This window comes from Mustela lutreola, chromosome 10 (genome assembly GCF_030435805.1).
Source record: "Mustela lutreola isolate mMusLut2 chromosome 10, mMusLut2.pri, whole genome shotgun sequence".
Lineage (NCBI taxonomy): Eukaryota > Metazoa > Chordata > Mammalia > Carnivora > Mustelidae > Mustela > Mustela lutreola.
In genome coordinates this window covers 71271951-71292500 of record NC_081299.1, presented here as the reverse complement: position 1 = coordinate 71292500, position 20550 = coordinate 71271951, and the positions used below count along the sequence as shown (strand labels likewise).

The following is a 20550-nucleotide window of genomic DNA, read 5'->3' as shown; positions in this document are numbered from 1 at the left end:
GGGATTTCTTTGGAATTATGCAGTTTCACACAGAAAGGAGTCTTCACATCAAAACTGGCAGCAACAGCTTCTGATGTCTGGTTTGTTTAGTTCTTGCCTTTTGACAACATAGTAACCCTCTCTCGGGAAGAACAGAGAACAAAAGTGTTACTGTTAGGGGAAATACAGACCATTGGAGCTGGAGGGGCCTTCAAGATTACCTAAACTAGTGTTTTCCAAACTTTTTGACAAAGACCAACAGTAAGAAATAATAGTTTACGTCATAACCAATATTCACGTAAACATAGTATGTAAAACTGAAATGAAAGTTGCATGAAACAAAACTTCCCTTGGTCTGTGCAATATACTCTGAGCGATTCCATTCCATTCTTGCATTTAAAAATCCTCCAACTTAGGGCGCCTGGGTGGCTCATTGGGTTGGGGCCTCTGCCTTCGGCTCGGATTATGATCCCAGGGTCCTAGGATCGAGCCCCACATCTGGCTCTCTGCTTGGCGGGGAGCCTGCTTCCTCCTCTCTCTCTCTGCCTACTTGTTATCTCTGTCAAATAAATAAATAGAATCTTAAAAAATAAAATAAAATAAAAAATAAAAATCCTCCAACTTGTCCAAACCCGTTAAATTGACCACATACCCACTAAGGTGCCCTGGCCCCAAACTGGAAAAACCCAACACGTGCCTAAAGTTCTCAGTTTGTAGTTTAGGAAGCCAAACCCCAGACAGATGACATGGGTGTCCCAGGGTTGTATAGTAAGTGAAGGATAGGACCCAATCTCTGATCTCTTATCTCCAAGTTCTTTATTCACATATGTCAGTCAGAGCAAAAATAACACAGAAAGGAGTGAAAAGGGAACCATTTGTGTGCTGTAATTACTAAATGGGGAATTAAACCCTCCTGATAACTCCTAAACATCTAATTTTGGCCAATGGCTTTGACAAAGCATCTCATGACAGCCACCACTTAGGGAACCCAACTCAGTGTTGGGCACCACTCGCCATGACTTCTGACCTCTCCTAACCACCCACACAGTCGGGATTGTTATCCTTATTTTATAAATGAGGGAATAGGAGGCCGCTGGGGTGGCTTGGTTGAGCTTCTGACTTTGGCTCAGATCCTGATCGCAGGGTCCTGGGATGGAGCCCCGCGCGTCTGGCTCCCTGCTCAGCAGGGAATCTGCTTCCCCCTCCCCCTCTGCTCCTCCCTCACTCATGCTCAAGCTCTCTTTCTTTCTCTCTCTCAAGTGAGTAAATAAAATCTATAAAACAATAAAAAACGAGAGAACGTGTGGTCAGAAAAATACAGTGATTTGCCTCATTTGTGCACTCATAAAGTGAGGAGCTGGGCACACCTGTCTGAGCCCGAGGCCCACGACATTTTATGGCCTCACACAGCCGTTTTATGGCTCTTGACTTATTAGTGTATCTCTCAGAACGAAGATAAAGCGACAAGAGGAAGACTGTGCAGGACTAATTCTAACCAGTCAGGATAAGTAGTTGGTGATGTGATTTATAGACTTGCTTGTTTATTCTGTCTCCCCGTTAGCACTTTAGCTCCTGGAGTGTATAGTCGTTGTCTCTTTTACTGTCTAGTGCAGGTTCTGACACACTGTAAGCTCACAGGGAATGTTTGTGGAATGGATAACCAGGGGTGTTTAGAAGTGATAAGGACTTTGGGGGAGGAAACCATATCACAGTACCGAGACAGGTCACATACGTAGTGGCCGAGAGCACAGCCTACGGAGAAAGACTGCTGACATTCAAAATCAGATATCCTTTCCAAGCTGTCTGATGGTGAGCAAGTTACTTAACTTTCGTTGCACCTCCCTTTTCCTGGGGATGATAACAAGGCCCGCCTCACAGTGTGGTTCTACCAGTTAATAAAGGAAGGCATTCACACCAGCGCCCAGCTCATAGTAGGCATTGTGTAGAGTTGAGCTCTCGCTGATACCCAAGGTGATGGCGACAAAGCAGGGGAGTAATTGAACCTCGGGCTTCTATTTTAAGGAGAACGTGTCCGAAGCTTTAGTGGTTAGCCAAGTATGATCAGATGTCTGGGGACTCAAAAGACACTGCCCTCCATGAACAGTTGGTGCTAAAATTGTGCTAAATCAATCAATCTGCTACAAGCACATCTCTACCTCATCATGAAACAGAGAGATTTATTTCTGACAACAACCAACGAGAACAAAAAACTGAACCCAGAGCAGAGAATTAAACAGATGGCCCATGAATCTGTCAAAAAGAATACGGTGCTTACTCAGCACCAGCACAGATTTATAAAGAAGAGCATTCGAGAGCAGGGGACTTAGGAAGAGACGAGGAGAATGCCACAGTGTGGTGTGTCTTCTTGTCAGGAGAGCATTCAGAACATCTGAGTTAGAGAACAGTGGAGCATTACACTAGAGTAATGTTAGAGAACAGGAGCATATACTCCTGGCATCGGGCCTTGGTTTTCTCATCCACAAAGCAGGGATGATGACCACAGCAGCCTCCTAGTGTGCTTCGGAGAGCTGATGGAGAAAAGGTCTGTGGAGTGCTTAGTAAGCGGGAGGTAACTGTGACCCCCTCGGGACAAGCCCTGGGTAAGCAGCTAAGGAGTTGAAATAGAACGTGGCGGACAGTCAAGGGGGTGCCTGGCTGTTGGTGTCTAATAAGCCCAGGTCTCCAGCCCTCAGAGGAAGGGTGGAAGTTTGCTTTGCATTTGTCAAAACAGATCCTTAAGGTCCCTTGGTGCCACTGACTGAAAGCTGGGCCAGAAGAAACCTCAGTAAGCAGCCCGCTTCCTTTTGTCTCCCCGCAGGGGCCTTTGTCGTGTGCTGGACCCCAGGCCTGGTGGTTCTGCTGCTTGATGGCCTGAACTGCACGCAGTGTGGTGTGCAGCACGTCAAAAGGTGGTTCCTGCTGCTGGCGCTGCTGAACTCCGTCATGAACCCCATCATCTACTCCTACAAGGACGAGGACATGTACAGCACCATGAAGAAGATGATCTGCTGCTTCTCTCAGGAGAGGAACCTGGACAGACGTCCCTCCCGCCTCCCCTCCACCATCCTCAGCAGGAGCGACACGGGCAGCCAGTATAAGGAAGACAGTAGCAGTCAAGGCACGGTTTGCAACAAGAACAATTCCTAAGCTGTGGGTGTCCCCATGCCCACAAGGGCCTCCTCTGGGAGAGGAGCTGTGAAGAATGGCTGCCTGTCTCTAACAACACCCACCCACCTACAGTGTTATTTCAGGTCTCAACCACTGGTGGATTTTTTTGAAAAATTATTTTACATAGTTTCAAAGCATGGGCAGCAAAGAGGGGACACGATGCACTTGGAGAAAATGCACAAAAGAGGGAAGACAGTGCAGTGGAACCCTCAGTGATGTCCTTGGAACCGCTCAGAGCACCATTCCGGGCCCTGCCGCCATCTTGTAGCCATTCTCTTTGTGTTTTAAAAGGATGTTGTTGATAGAGGGCTTAAGCCAAGATAAATAATAATGTTACTTGAGCCACTTGATGTAGCTGCTTGGAAAGCCTATGTAGTTCTTTCTGCATGCATTTACAATTTTGAAAACGCTTCATCTGTGATATTTGTTTCCTCAAAGAAACCATGGCCCATAGCTCGGTGTTCAGTAGGGATCTCAGAGTCACAAATCAGTAAGGGCTCCAGATTAGACTTGATTTTTAACTAAAAGAACATTCTGAGGAAGAAGATTTAGTTACTAACAAAAAAAGGTAAATGTTAGAAATTTTTCTTGAAGCAGGAAAAAAGGCCTTGATGTGGTCATCTAAGTGTGCATGGGTGTGTGTGCACACACTTGTATGTTTAAACATTTTTAATTTGTATTTAAAGACCTCAAGGACAGTAATGGTGAAAGAAAGTCACTGGCCATTGAGACTGTTCAGTCTAGGACTATAGCTGTAAAAATGACCTTTGTGTTCTAAAAGAAAAGAGAAAGAGGTGATTCATTGGCAAATAGACATGCAGACATACAGCAGGGTGAAAGGTGATATTGATAAATGGGCTGAATTCCATTCATATAGAATAAAATATGAAGTTGACTTAAGCCTTTATCTTCGTTACCTTTAAACCACTGATGGCTTGTCAGACTTAGTATGTGGAATAATTTTCTTGTTTCATATTTTGCCCACACTTACCAACATATATTTCTGGTATTTGTCTTACTTATGAACTGGATTTTGATCTGTGCTCAATTTTAAAATTTTCTCCTTCAAAGAACTAAGTAAGCAACATGAAAAGCTAGTCAGTTAAAAAAAAAAAAAAAGTGTCATACACATAGGCTACTGACCAAAGTTTTTTATATACAGAATTTAGAATATATTCAGATTTTAAAATAAGAATAACTTCAAGGCAGTTATAGTATTTATGTAGTTTGCAAAAGAAGTTTACATTTTTTTTTGCTATTGTGATGTAACATTTACGTGCAAGAACTACTTGGAATAAAAGGATTTGAGAAGTTGAGCTTTTTCGATGTAATAGCCTAAAATAGAGAGTATTATGATTTGAAGGTGTAGATTTCACAAACTCCATGTAGTAAGTGGGTCTATCTGAAGCTTATATCAAAGCTACCGATAAAATAAAATAAAATAAAATAAAATAATTCGTTCTCTCTTGTTGAGGCGCATTATTGCTTTGGGTATTTTCTAAGTAAAAATACAGTCTGTGGTGACTATAACACACATTTCTATTGCAGAAGAAAAATCAGATTTGCCCTGAAGTACATACCCTCAGTGTTTTGTGGAAGCATTTTGAATCTACAGCTGACCAAAGGGTGGAGGATTGAAATTGAATTCCAGTCCCTGAATAGCTACTAAGGGATCTTTAAAGGTTTTATATTGAAGAAAGCACCATTTTTAGGACTCTGCAGCAGAATGTCATATTCAGAATGGTGTCTGGAGGAGATCCAAGTGTGGAAATTCGTGATGGAAATATATAGCCTTTGTTTTTATGTGCACACACATACCTCCGAGATGGTGCAAGAGTCGAGAAGTTGTGTGCCTTTGGAAATGACAAGTGGCAACAAAGCTCACCCAGAGCGTGGCGAGCCCATCTCTTAGTTGGAGAAAAAAAATGAAGAAAGAACATATTTCCTCAAATCCTGGGACCCCACGCTTACCCGCAAGTCATTGAGAGGATGGTTCTAAAAATTCAGCCTAGACCTGTTCAGACCAACCCTTGACACAAAGCATGGGCTACTCCCTGGCCAAACAAGATTTAATTTTCTTAGATTTGTAGCAGTGCCTAACGTGTTCTCATATATCTGTGTTGGTGAAGTTTGGTTCTTTGTGAGGATTGCCTACTTGGAAAGAAAGAATTTGCAGAAATAAGTTGTTGAAGATATTTGGTGAAATTTGTTTTAAAGTGAATGGTAGACTTTGGACCATAATGTGACCTTCAGAACACTAAGTACTGAAATAATTATGGCCCACATTTGTGTAATTCCAAATGCAAACAATACTAAACCATAGAATAAATGTAAGCCTCTAACAGAGCTCTACTTGCCCTCACCATCACCCCTTTGATGCTTTTTAAAATAAATACTGACAATCAAAATTTAGAAATTTTACTGCCCTTGTTTTACTGGGCTCGCTAAGCACATGCATAGCCCGTGGTCCAGTGGGCCAGGATCCAGGACTGGGTGACGTCAGCAACATTAGTACCAGGTGGCGGGGAGGGGGGGAGGGGAGAGACATGGGAGCAGGTGGTCCAGCTCTGTTCATCTGCTGATGCCACCCTTCAAACTATAGGACATGCCATGTCCCGGGTCTGTAGACTCATTTCATGAGGTTGGAAGTGTTTTGTGCGTATTAGCTCATTAATCCTTTAATCATTTGGGGCGGGGGAGAAGAATACTTAGCCCTCTTTTAATTAACTGAATAGCCATAATGAAGGTAAGCCTGTGGAGACACCCGTGAAGGTGACTTGGTGACAACCTCAAGCCCTATTAGAACCTGGAGTAAAAATAACCAAAGTGTTATTCTACACAATTATCTATCTCACTGTGTACTAAAAAAAATTTAAAACTTGCAAGCACAGATCTGACTCCTGGGATACCTCCCAAAGGATTCTCTCCCCTTGGTGGACTAGTAAGTATAATACTAAATTGGAAAGCCCTAGGGCTCTTTCCAGTTTATACAGCCTTTCAGACATAGGTGCAGGGGTTAGAATCACTTGAAGAAATGAAAAAATTGTAAAGTAAGGGAAGCTACATTTTGTGTGTATGATGCTCTCTTGAACTCATGACTTAAGTTAACATACTCATCATTTAAGATCTGTTTTCACCGAAGAATAATGTTGGATGGAAGATGCTGTTGCTGTGGGGGTTGGGTTTGGGGGGTCCTAATGCTGTATTCTATTTTTACATCACTCTCCCTGGTACTTTTCAGAGTGTGTTCCCTCCAAAATTAACAGATGGTCAACTATCAATGCTAATGATTAAGACTGCAGAGTGTTTTATCATCTCTAACTTCTGAGCTAAAGGTTTGTAATGCAAATGGCAGTACAGTGGTGACCAGAATCACATGTGGAGGTTCCAATGGACATCAGTAAGAACGTGGGTCACAACTGGGCTGTGGATACAATGCAGTACCCTTGCATCCCAGTCCACAAACATGGTTTGCAATTCCCTGGGTCAGCTGGCCTTGGAATGCACAGTGCTTGCCAGCTTTGTCAGGAGTTGCAGTTTTGTATAGCAAAACTTTACAAAATTTTTCTATATCAGCCTCTTCAAGTTTGAACAATTCAAATTTCCATAAACCATCTGTATTGTATTTGTTACTGAGATTAGAGCCTAGCACATTCTGTATTAGTCAGACGGTTATATCAAAACAGTGGGGGAGGGAAGAGGCTGCCTGTCACAAGCCCAGGTTACATGTTTGTGCATATTAGAAAATGCTAGACCTTCCTCAAGATACTCAGCTTGCATCTATTGGAAAATCATCTATACTAATTCTGTTAGAAATTTATTACTATGTATCAAAAAACTATACTAATATATAAGCATGTCCACAATATGATTGGCATACTTAAGAGTTGTTCATTTCACCACTCATACAAATGTCCATGACCATCATCTTAAAGAAAGCAGTAGATTGCAGGCGCCTGGGTGACTCAGTGGGTTAAGCCTCTGCCTTCAGCTCAGGTCATGATCTTGGGGTTCTGGGATTGAGCCCCACATTGGGCTCTCTGCTCAGTGGGGAGCCTGCTTCTCCCTCTCTCTCCACCTGCCTCTCTGCCTACTTGTGATCTCTCTGTCTGTCAAATAAATAAATAAAATCTTAAAAAAAAATAACAACAGTAGATTGAAATTCAGAATACCAGGATTCCAATTTTTGTTCTGCCCTAAACAATGAAACTCTAGGTATGATTGCTGGCCTACTAAATGAGGAGGTTAAATGAGAGGCTTAAATGATCTATAAAAACATCTTTAGCTACAAAATCCTGTGATTCTATATATCACCTCCCATATATGAATCATGTAAAGAATGCTAGCTAAGTCTTTGGATTCTTGCGATTTCACTCCTTGTGGACATTTGAAAGAGAAGGAGCTCTATGTTTGCTTATTACAATGATTCTCAAGCTTGGGGCACCTGGATGGCTCAGTCGGCTAAGCATCAGCCTTCAGCTCAGGTCATGATGTCAGGGTCCTGGAATTGAGCTCCATGTTCGGCTTCCTGCTCAGCAGGGAGCCTGTTTCTTCTCCCTCTGCCCCTACCCCCACTTGTGCACTCTCTCTCTCTCTCTCAAATAAATCTTTAAAAAATGGGCTTTAGTGTACACTAGAATCACCCAGGGAGACTGTCTAAAATCTATGAGGGCCTCCGGGGTGGCCCAATCTGTTATGCATCTGACTGTTGATTTTGGCTCAGGTTGTGATCTCAGGGTCTTGGGATCGAGCCCTACATCCAACTCCCCACTCAGTGGAGAGTCCCTTTGAGATTCTATCTCTCCCTCTCCCTCTGTCCTCCCCCCATGCACATGCTCTCTCTCTCTTTCTCTCTCTCTCTCAAAATCTTAAAAAAAAATCTGTGAGATTAAGGTAGATGTAAAATGTGTAGTTATAAATCCATCACCAATACAGGAGAAAGGATTTCTGGAGTAAAATTAAATTGCTCATCAAAATAGAGAACCTAAGAGACCTGACAGCCTGCTTATCTGTACTAAAGTGAACTTAAATGTGAAACATGTAAACCACTGATTGCTCCAATTTAAATAAAAACCCACACATTTATTTTGACATTTACCAAAATCTTTGAACATTCCCTAGGTGCTAGGGAACAAATAAAAAGTCCTATCCAGGGGCGCCTGGGTGGCTCAGATGGTTAGGTGTCTGCCTTCGGCTTAGATATGGTCCCAGGGTACTGGGATCTAGCCCCACATTGGGCTCCCTGCTTGGCAAGGACCCTGCTTCTCCCTCTCTCCACTATCCACCCTGCTTGTGCTCTCTTGCTCTCTCTGTCAAATAAATAAATAAAAGCTTAAAAAAAAAAAAAGTCCTACCCTTAGGGGTGTTTGGGTAGCTCAGTTGGTTGAGCCTCTGACTCTTGGTTTTGGATCTAGGTCATGATCTCAGGGTTGTGAGATCAAGCCCCATGTTGGGCTCCACACTAAGCATGCAATCTGCTTGAGATTCTCTCTCCCTCTCACTCCCCCTCTGCTCCTCCACTCCCTGGGTGCTCTCTCTCTCTCTCTTTTTCAAGTAAATAAATAAAATCTTTTTTTAAAAGTCCTGCCCTTAGAAGAATTAACAAAATCATAAATCAAATACAGGTATATATAGATAACCCAAGGGACATAGAGTGAAAAGGAGCTGAAGATACTAAAGAGGGACAGGAATAGATGTAGCCATCCTCCAGGTATCACTTTGGAACGTTGGTGATACTGGGGGTATGTTTTTTAGATCTGTCCTCTGTGGTGTAATTCTTGATATAGAATTCTTAAGACCTGACAGAAGAAAAGGAAATCACATAAAGGGGTGACTTTTTGGGTTAAAATTAGTTTACAATTTATGGGTTAGGGATCTGTTACTGGTAATCTAAATTAGATTTGTGTTTCTCTTAGGTGAAAGCCTGATCACAGGTTTATATAAATTTGGAGATGGGACACATCAACCAGGCTTCAGTTGGGAAAACAGAAATCATTCTGGGTACTTGAAGCAAGAAAGTATTTAAAATAGGCAACTAGGCACTTATAAAACAGTTGGCAAAGTTAGAAGAGCAAAGGTTAGGGAAGCCCATAACCAGTTCTCAAGGTTTACAGCTAACTTTCTGGGATATGTTGCCACACTGGTCAGGATCTTTTGGAAACTGCCTCCTGAGGCAGTTAATTTGTGAAAGGACATCCAGAGACCAATACAAAATCCCACATCCATTGCTAGAGGAAGAATATGGCTTCAGCTTCCCCTCTGCCTTCCTCTTCTCTCATAACTGTCTGGTACTGACAGCATCAGGACTGGGATATTTGCTGGCTTTGTGTTCCGGGAAATATGGTTTCCATGCTTCCAGCCTTTCAGATTCAGGGGCGATAGAAAAGATGAGCAACACAGCAATACAGCTGATGGCAAACAGCCAGTCCAGCACATGGAGAAAGGAAAAAGGGAGAGGGGACTTCTTGGCTTCTAAGAATTTCCCCTTTCTGAAATATGTGTTTTTAACTGAGGGTAGAAGGTATAGTTAGTTCTGCAATAAGGGGTGAAAATTCTCTAAAAAATAATGTGTTGGTACATTTAATTTACAGGTTCCACATTTTGGTATATGTAATTTCCGAAGGCTGAATGGGAATAAGACAAGAAAGAACATAAAAGCAGAGTTCACTTATTATTGGCTATTCATTATCCAAACCTATAATATCAAAGTTAAGATTAAAGCATGAGAAATAAAATATTTTTATCACATACAACCGTGACAAATATAGCTTATTCAATCTTTCCTTCAGGTTCGGATAGTCAAAGAGGATCTTGAAACAATTAGGAATGAGCCAACATAGATGTAAAACTCAGATTTGCCAGAGTCAAGATGGCGGAGAAGTAGCAGGCTGAGACTACTTCAGGTAGCAGGAGATCAGCTAGATAGCTTATCTAAAGATTGCAAACACCTAAAATCCAACGGGAGATCGAAGAGAAGAAGAACAATTCTAGAAACAGAAAATCAACCACTTTCTGAAAGGTAGGACTGGCGGAGACGTGAATCCAAAACGACGGGAAGATAGACTGCGGGGAGAGGGGTCGGCTCCCGGCAATCAGAGGAGCAGCAGAGCACAAAATCAGGACTTTTAAAAGTCTGTTCCGCTGAGGGACATAGCTCCAGAGGCTAAACTGGGGTGAAGCCCACGCGGGGTCAGCAGGGTCACAGAAGGATCGGGGGTGTCTGAGTGTCGCAGATCTTGCAGGTATTAGAACAGGGAAGCCAGCTACAGAAACAGAGCTGAGGAGTGAGCTCTCAGCTCGGGGTTACCTTGAACTGGTCACAGGCTCGGTGAGCTCAGAGTGCGGCCAGAGTCCAGGGAGACAGGAGTAATTGGGCGCTATTCTCTGAGGGCACACTGAGGAGTGGGGCCCCGGGCTCTCAGCTCCTCCAGGCCAGAGACTGGGAGGCCGCCATTTTCATTCCCGTCCTCTGGAACTCTACGGAAAGCGCTCAGGGAACAAAAGCTCTCGAAAGCAAACCCGAGCAGATTACTCAGCCTGGCCCCTGGTAAGGGCAGTGCAATTCCGCCTGGGGCAAAGACACTTGAGAATCACTACACCAGGTCCCTCCCCCAGAAGATCAACAAGAAATCCAGCCAGGACCAAGATCACCTACCAAGTAGTGCAGTTTCAATACCAAGGAGTGCAGAGGAATTCCAGAGGAGGAGAAAGCAAAGCACGGAACTCATGGCTTTCTCCCCATGATTCTTTAGTCTCGCAGTTAATCTAATTTTTTTTTCTTTTTCAATTTTTTTTCTTCTTCTGCAAATATTTTTTAACTTTTACCCTTTTCCTTTTTAATGCTTTCTAACTAGTTTATCTAATATATATTTTTTCTTTCTTTTTTATATTTTTTCTTTATTCATTTTCTTTTTATAATTGTTTCTTTTTTTTTTTTTTTCTGAACCTCTTTTTATCCCCTTTCTCCCCCGCCCTCCACGGTTTGGGATCTCTTCTGATTTGGTTAAAGCATATTTTCCCGGGGTCTTTGCCACCCTTTTAGTATTTTACTTGCTCCTTCATATACTCTTATCTGGACAAAATGACAAGGTGGAAAAATTCACCACAAAAAAAGGAACAAGAGGCAGTACTGAAGGCTAGGGACCTAATCAATACAGACATTGGTAATATGTCAGATCTAGAGTTCAGAATGACGATTCTCAAGGTTCTAGCCGGGATTGAAAAAGGCATGGAAGATATTTGAGAAATCCTCTCAGGAAATATAAAAGCCCTTTCTGGAGAAATAAAAGAACTAAAATCTAACCAAGTTGAAATCGAAAAAGCTATTAATGAGGTGCAATAAAAAATGGAGGCTCTCACTGATAGGATAAATGAGGCAGAAGAAAGAATTAGTGATATAGAAGACCAAATGACAGAGAATAAAGAAGCTGAGCAAAAGAGGGGCAAACAGCTACTGGACCACGAGGGGAGAATTCAAGAGATAAGTGACACCATAAGATGAAACAACATTAGAATAATTGGGATTCCAGAAGGAGAAGAAAGAGAGAGGGGAGCAGAAGGTATATTGGAGAGAATTATTGAAGAGAATTTCCCTAATATGGCAAAGGGAACAAGCATCAAATCCAGGAAGTGCAGAGAACCCCCCTCAAAATCAATAAGAATAGGACCAGACCCCGTCACCTAATAGTAAAATTTACAAGTCTTAGTGACAAAGAGAAAATCCTGAAAGCAGCCCGGGAAAAGAAGTCTGTAACATACAATGGTAAAAATATTAGATTGGCAGCAGACTTATCCACAGAGACCTGGCAGGCCAGAAAGAGCTGGCATGATGTATTCAGAGCACTAAATGAGAAAAACATGCAGCCAAGAATACTATATCCAGCTAGGCTATCACTGAAAATAGAAGGAAAGATTAAAAGCTCCCAGGACAAACAAAAACTGAAAGAATTTGCAAACACCAAAGCAGCTCTACAGGAAATATTGAAAGGGGTCCTCTAAGCAAAGAGAGAGCCTAAAAGTAGTAGATCAGAAAGGAACAGAGACAATATACAGTAACAGTCACCTTACAGGCAATACAATGGCACTAAATTCATATCTTTCAATAGTTATCCTGAATGTTAATGGGCTAAATGCCCCAATCAAAAGACACAGAATGGATAAAAAACCAAAACCCATCTATATGTTGCCTACAAGAAACTCATTTTAAACCCGAAGACACCTCCAGATTTAAAGTGAATGGGGGGAAAGGAATTTACCATGCTAATGGACATCAGAATAAGGCAGGAGTGGAAATCCTTATAATCAATTCGATTTTAAGCCAAAGACTAAAATAAGAGATGAAGGACACTATATCATACTCAAAGGATCTGTCCAACAAGAAGATCTAACAATTTTACATATCTATGCCCCTAACGTGGGAGCAACTATATAAACCAATTAATAACAAAATCAAAGAAACACATCAACAATAATACAATATTTAGGGGACTTTAACACTCCCCTCACTGAAATGGACAGATCATTCAAGCAAAAGATCAACAAGGAAATAAAGGCCTTAAATGATACAAGGGACCAGATGGACATCACAGATATATTTAGAACATTTCATCCCAAAGCAACAGAATACACACTCTTCTCTAGTGCACATGGAACATTCTCCAGAATAGATCACATCCTCGGTCCTAAATCAGGTCTCAACCGGTATCAAAAGATTGGGATCATTCCCTGCATATATTCAGACCACAATGCTCTGAAGCTAGAACTCAATCACAAGAGGAAATTTGGAAAGAACCCAAATACATGGAGACTAAACAGCATCCTACTAAAGAATGAATGGGTCAACCAGGAAATTAAAGAAGAATTGAAAAAATTCATGGAAATGTTTCAACAAAACAGTTCAAAATCTGTGGGACACAACAAAGGCAGTCCTGAGAGGAAAATATATAGCGGTACAAACCTTTCTCAAGAAACAAGAAACAATAAACCTCTTTCTCAAGAAACAAGAGGTTATGTACCTCTACAGGTACACAACCTAACCCTACACCTAAAGGAACTGGAGAAAGAACAAGAAAGAAACCCTAAACCCAGCAGGAGAAGAGAAATCATAAAGATCAGAGCAGAAATCAATGAAATAGAACCCAAATAACAATAGAACAAATCAACAAAACTAGGAGCTGGTTCTTTGAAAGAATTAGTAAGATTGATAAACCCCTGGCCAGACTTATCAAAAAGAAAAGAGAAAGGACCCAAATAAATAAAATCATGGATGAAAGAGGAGAGATCACAACTAACACCAAAGAAATACAGACAATTATAAGAACATACTATGAGCAACTCTACGCCAACAAATTTGACAATCAGGAAGAAATGGATGCATTCCTAGAGATATATAAATTACCACAACTGAACCAGGAAGAAATAGAAAACTTGAACAGACCCATAACCAGTAAGGAGATTGAAACAGTCATCAAAAATCTCCAAACAAACCAAAACCCAGGGCCAGATGGCTTCCCGGGGGAATTCTACAAAACATTTAAAGAAGAACTAATTCTTATTTTCCTGAAACTGTTCCAAAAAATAGAAATGGAAGGAAAACTTCTAAACTCATTTTATGAGGCCAGCATCACCTTGATCCCAAAACCAGACAAGGATCCCATCAAAAAAGAGAACTACAGACCAATATCCTTGATGGACACAGATGCGAAAATTCTCACCAAAATACTAGCCAATAGGATTCAACAGTACATTAAAAGGATTATTCACCATGACCAAATGGTATTTATTCCAGGGCTTCAAGGTTGGTTCAACATCTGCAAATCAATCAATGTGATACAACACATTAATAAAAGAAAGAACAAGAACCATATGATACTCTCAGTAGATGCTGAAAAAGCATTTTACAAAGTACAGCATCCCTTCCTGATCAAAACTCTTCAAAGTGTAGGGATAGAGAGCACATACCTCAATATTATCAAAGCCATCTATGAAAAACCTACCGCAAATAGCATTCTCAATGGAGAAAAACTGAAAGCTTTTCTACAAAGGTCAGGAACATGGCAGGGATGTCCATTATCACCACTGCTATTCAATGTGTACTAGAAGACCTAGCCTCAGCAATCAGACAACAAAAAGAAATTAAAGGCATCCAAATCAGCAAAGAAGAAGTCAAACTATCACTCTTCGCAAATGACATGATACTATATGTGGAAAACCTAGAAGACTCCACTCTAAAACTGCTAGAACTTGTTCAGGAATTCAGTAAAGTGTCAGGATATAAAATCAATGCACAGAAATCAATTGCATTTCTCTACACCAACAACAAGACAGAAGAAAGAGAAATTAAGGAGTCAATCCCATCTACAATTGCACCCAAAACTATAAGATACCTAGGAATAAACCTAACCAAAGAGGCCAAGAATCTATACTCAGAAAACTATAAAGTACTCATGAAAGAAATCGAGGAAGACACAAAGAAATGGAAAAATGTTCCATGCTCCTGGATTGGAAGAATAAATATTGTGAAAATGTCTATGCTACCTAAAGCAATCTACACATTTAATGCAATTCCTATCAAAATACCATCCATTTTTTTTCAAAGAAATGGAACAAATAATCCTAAAATTTATATGGAACCAGAAAAGACCTCAAATAGCCAAAGGAATATTGAAAAAGAAAGCCAAAGTTGGTGGCATCACAATTCCAGACTTCAAGCTCTATTACAAAGCTGTCATCATCAAGACAGGATGGTACTGGCACAAAAACAGACACATAGATCAATGGAACAGAATAGAGAGCCCAGAAATAGACCCTCAACTCTATGTTCAACTAATCTTTGACCAAGCAGGAACGAATGTCCAATGGAAAAAAGACAGTCTCTTTAACAAATGGTGTTGGGAACATTGGACAGCCACATGCAGAAAAATGAAATTGGACCATTTCCTTACACCACACACAAAAATAGACTCAAAATGGATGAAGGACCTCAATGTGAGAAAGGAATCCATCAAAATCCTTGAGGAGAACACAGGCAGCAACCTCTTCGACCTTAGCCGCAGCAACATCTTCCTAGGAACATTGCCAAAAGCAAGGGAAGCAAGGGAAAAAATGAACTATTGGGATTTTATCAAGATCAGAAGCTTTTGCACAGCAAAGGAAATAGTTAACAAAATCAAAAGACAACTGACAGAATGGGAGAAGATATTTGCAAATGACATATCAGATAAAGGGCTAGTGTCCAAAATCTATAAAGAACTTAGCAAACTCAACACCCAAAGAACAAATAATCCAATCAAGAAATGGGCAGAGGACATGAACAGACATTTCTGCAAAGAAGACATCCAGATGGCCAACAGATACATGAAAAAGTGCTCCATATCACTCGTCATCAGGGAAATACAAATCAAAACCACAATGAGATATCACCTCACACCAGTCAGAATGGCTAAAATTTAACAAGTCAGGAAACTACAGATGCTGGCGAGAATGTGGAGAAAGGGGAACCCTCCTACACTGTTGGTGGGAATGCAAGCTGGTGTAACCACTCTGGAAAACAGCATGGAGATTCCTCAAAATGTTGAAAATAGAACTACCCTCTGACCTAGCAATTGCACTACTGGGTATTTACCCTAAAGATACAAACGTAGTGATCCTAAGGGCACATGCACCTGAATGTTTACAGCAGCAATGTCTATAATAGCTAAACTATGGAAAGAACCTGGATGTCCATCAACAGATGAATGGATAAAGAAGATGTGGTATATATACACAATGGAATACTATGCAGCCATCAAAAGAAATGAAATCTTGCCCTTTGCGACGATGTGGATGGAACTAGAGCATATCATGCTTAGCAAAATGAGTCAATCAGAGAAAGACAACTATCATATGATCTCCCTGATATGAGGAAGTGGTGATACAACATGGGGGGTTAAGGGGGTATGAGAAGAATAAATGAAACAAGATGGGATTGGGAGGGAGACAAACCATAAGTGACTCTTAATCTCAGAAAACAAACAGGGTTGCTGGGGGGAGCGGGTTTGGGATAAGGGGGGTGTGGTTATGGACATTGGGGAGGGTATGTGCTATGGTGAGTGCTGTGTAATGTGTAAACCTGGCGATTCACAGATCTGTACCCCTGGGCATAAAAATATATTATATGTTTATAAAAAATTTAAAAAATCATAAAAAAACTCAGATTTGCCAGGTCATTTAAAGTCAGAACTCGAGTTTCATGGTCTTAAAAGATGCAAAGGATCAACCCCCTCCTGAGTAGAACAGTCATAGATCTAAGTTTCATAGTTTGTGGTTTGCTTGGGGGTAAAGTAACACTAAAGTTTCTTCTTTTGACAGTAATTAGGACCCGATAAGTGTGTCTTTGTGAGGAAGTTGTAATGTTGCGATTATCTTGAATTTACAAATACAGTAACTAAAGACCGTAAGATTGAATAAGTATGTCAGATTCACAGTGACTAAATCAAGGGTCAAACTTGGGCATTTCTCTAGATTTTCTTCTCTTTTCAGAGAACAGTCCTTAATAACCATAAATGACCTCAGATTTCAAAAAGCCAATGTTAAATAATAATAGGTTAGCCATTTTAAGGATTAAGAATGCTCATGCTCTTTGAGCTATTCAACTTCTGAGAATGGTTCTAAATTAGGAAAAGGCTTTGTACCCAAAGGTGGTCAAAACAACATCTCTAACAGTGGAAACTTCTGAACAATGCAATTATTCAAGCACCGTGATAAACAAGTGTAGAGCACTGTAGGCAAGCGCGTGGACTCTCGAACGCTACTGCCTAGGTATCTCAGCTTTTTCACTTGCTGGCTCCGCGACTCTGGGCTAGTTCCTCTTCAGACAATTCCACCTATCATAGGCTAACGGAGATTAAATAAGTTATGCCAAGCATTTAGCACGATGCTGGGGCACTCTGCATGTGTCTTTATTGTTATGGATGGAACGCTGTTCAGCAATTTTAAATTAAGGACATGATTAATGTAATAATACTGAAAAACATGTATGATGAAGGATTTGCTGATGGATTGGATATGATAGCGAGAGATGTGTCTTAAAGAGACTGTTAGGGTTTGGGTTTGAATTTCTTTTTCTTTTTTTTTTCTTTCTTTCTTTCTTTTTTTTTTTTTTTTTTAAAGATCAGCAGCTTTACTGAATGTTGAGAGCTCCCTTCCTCTTGCAGTGCCAGCAGCCTGGGCCTCAGGGTCAGTCATCTGGGGCATCTGGCAGGCAGACCACAGGTCAAAGGTCAGAGGCCAGAGGCTGGAGTCCAGAGGTCAGAGTCCACCTACACCTGGTGGGGCCCCAGAGTGGCGGCACATGTGGGAGTGTGGCTTTCACCTTCCTACCCCAAGGTGGGCTGTGAGCTGGGGACCCGGGCACCGCTGGGGTGTCCTCTCTCACTGGGAACCACAGACAGAGCCACAGGTGGCCAAAGCCAATGCTGACCTCCCAGCTATCACCCCATGAAGCCCTTGGGAGTTTGAGGGAATAGGGGCAGGGAACGTATCTACAGCCACCAAAAGTAGAATTTCTTCTCTCTTAGATGGAGAAGTTGGTTGGAGCAGGAGGTTTGGAGGGGTGGGGAAAGGAATCAGGAATTCAGTTGTACTGTGACCTTCCACGTACAGAGACAAAACCAGGTGCAGATATTGGGAAGGCAGCTGGATAAACAAATCTGTCCGGGTAAGAGAGGTTCATCTGGGAGTCACAGTATATGAACGGCATTTAAAGCCATGGGGTTAGACTAAATCACATAGACAGTGAGTATAGATAGAGATAATAAAAGGTCTGAGAACTGACTCCTGGGCATTTGCAGTGTTTGAGGTCAGAGAAGAGTCCATTAAGAAGACAAAAGGGGCAGCCAATGATGCAGGAAGAGAACCAGCGAAGACCCAGAGTGATCCACTGTGTCAAATGCTGCAATGGGAGGCTTGAGAATTGACAATGATTTGGCCTTGGAGGTTTCGGTGGCCTTGACAAAGCTGTTTCACGGCAGTAGTGGGGACGAAGGCTTGACTGCAGGGGCTTTAAGGGACACTGGGAGGAAAGGACCAGGAACAAGTAAGGACTAGCTAGTTTTAAATTGCTGTTTTCTTTTCCTAAAAAGGGACCCACAGGTGGGAGAGTAGTTGGAGGGGTGTGTGCAGGAATGAGGGGCTTTTTTTTTTTAAGATTTTATTTATTTATTTGACAGAGAGATCACAATAGGCAGAAAGGCAGGCAGAGAGAGAGGAGGAAGCAGGCTCCCCACCCAGCAGAGTGCCCAATGCGGGGCTCGATCCCAGGACCCTGAGATCATGACCTGAGCAGATGGTAGAGGCTTAACTCACTGAGCCACCCAGGTGCCCCGGGGGGCTTATTTTAAGATGGGAATTATTATAGCATGTAGTCACTGGTGGGAATGGTCCAGTAGAGAGGGATTAAGTGATGATTCAGGAAAGTCGTACTGATGATTGCTGGAAAGGGTGAGCTTCAGGGTTTAAGGGAGGATCTGGTCTGTCACAGAAACAGGGATGTTCCATTCACAGTAAGAGGAAAGAAAGCAGGGTATGCATGCAGGGAGCCAGAGATGTGCCGATGTGGTATGCTCAGGGCTTTCCTCCTGTCTTATCAGTGAGTACCACAGACCAGACCGTTAGCAGGGGGTCATGATAAGGCAGGAGGAGTTCGGGAGTTGAGGGAGAAGAGGAAGTGAGAAGTCACGCCCAGGAGAGCGGGACAGCGAGTGGACGAAGAACTCAGTAGGGCTGCTGCACCAAGGCCCACCTAGTGAGGTGAGTGGGTACAGATTTAAGACCATTCAGAAAGTTTCTGTATTTCCCTCCAGCCTGTCTAGCTGCTTGGCTGCAGCCATGATGCAGACAGAGAGCTGAATTATCAGTCAAGTAACGTCTGGGCTCTGTCCCAACCAATTAAGTCAGAATTTCTAGGGTTTGGACCCAACCATGGTATATATCTGAAGGGATTGCCATGTGCAGTCAGGCTTCAGAACCATGGATTAAAGCAAGAAGGTGAAGGGAAGGTTCAGGGAAAAGCCTACGATCCAGGACACCCTGCTGGGAAAAATTCAGTGTCTGTTTAATTACTAAGTGGGGACTGAAATTTTAACTGAGCAAAGGAGCCCAAGAGAGGAAACTAACATTAAGTGAGTGCCTACTAGGGTTAGAAATTGTGCTGTGTGCTTCACATGCTTGGTCTGATATAAGATAATAATTAGGTAAAACTCTTAGAGGTAAGAATTTTTTTTTTTTTTTTTTTTTAAGAATTTTTAACCTCTGCTTTTGCAGTAAAGAACCTGAAACTCAGAAAGGTGATGTGAGTGGCCCTTGGTAACTCGACTAATAAGTAGTAAAGCCAGGACTTGGATCCGGACCAATTTGCTCTAAAGGTTTTGCTTAAGAGTTCATGAAAGATGTGAGACTACAGCTGTTGTGTTCAAGGAGGAAGTGGATTTTGATTTTGGACATGTAAGAGGGCTTCTCAGCCAGAGGGATCGTCAGAAAAAAGGCCTGGAAGCCAGAAAGAACAGGACAAATATGAGGAATGTTCGGGGAGGACGCCTCCTGTGGCCAGGTGTGTTGAGGTGAATAAGAGAACATATGATCCGACCAGCCAGCAAAATAGATGAGTTGGGGGAGTGGCTGTCCTCGGTGGCCAGATCGCCGGGCAGCCTGCCAAGGTACTTGGGGCTCAAGGAAGCTGCATTGCGGAACTGCTAAGCAAATGTTCCCTGCATTGTTTGTACAATTCATTATTTTTAAAAAATGATAGCTGTTGGGCTCCATTGAGATAAAAGATGGCCTCTGAGTATAATCTCATTATCATCTGTCACCATGGCTGGGGAGCTTTATGTGTCCACAGAATCTCAGAATCTATATTTCTCTAGCTTTAATCTCAGGGTCGATATCCCAACACAACACTGCTCATAATAAATAGCTCGTAGTAAATGATAAAGTAGGCTACTGTGTTTTATTTTATTTGGCTTTCAAGCCAATCAATTTTATAGCTGTCTGTTTGAGTGCTGAAAAAAAATTCTGGAGACAGCAAAGAATCTGATGAAAAACTAGAACACGCTGACAAAATGAATCTTTATCTCCCGGGCTTCTCCCATGGAAAGAGGTCCTAGGTAGACTGTTGATTACGCATCTAATAAGGCGGCTACCCATGGAAATGATCCTTTTGATTGGTTTGCAGACGAGCTCTATTTTATGCCCCTTTGGCCAGTGATAAAGCTTCTCATATGCACTGGTACAATATATTCAGTAATGACATTGGTTTGCTTGCCTTCTGTCAGTGATTTTTTTTTTTTTTTTACTTTGAGAATATGGAAAATCATAATTCCTGAAATGATAGCAAAAGTGAGAGAGGGAAAGAGATGAAAAATAGAAATA

General features: G+C 41.8%; 1 protein-coding gene across 2 annotated transcripts in view; it reads left to right on the top strand.

The window, feature by feature from the left end:
- LPAR3 (lysophosphatidic acid receptor 3) overlaps nucleotides 1-5555 on the top strand; it is an 80604-nt gene extending 75049 nt beyond the window's left edge. For both annotated transcript variants that reach the window (XM_059136959.1, XM_059136960.1), the window contains exon 3: nucleotides 2798-5555. In XM_059136959.1, the coding sequence (XP_058992942.1) occupies nucleotides 2798-3126 (329 nt within the window). In that variant the 3' untranslated portion in view covers nucleotides 3127-5555. The remainder of the gene's footprint in view (nucleotides 1-2797) is intronic.
- The last annotated feature ends 14995 nt before the right edge of the window (nucleotides 5556-20550 follow it).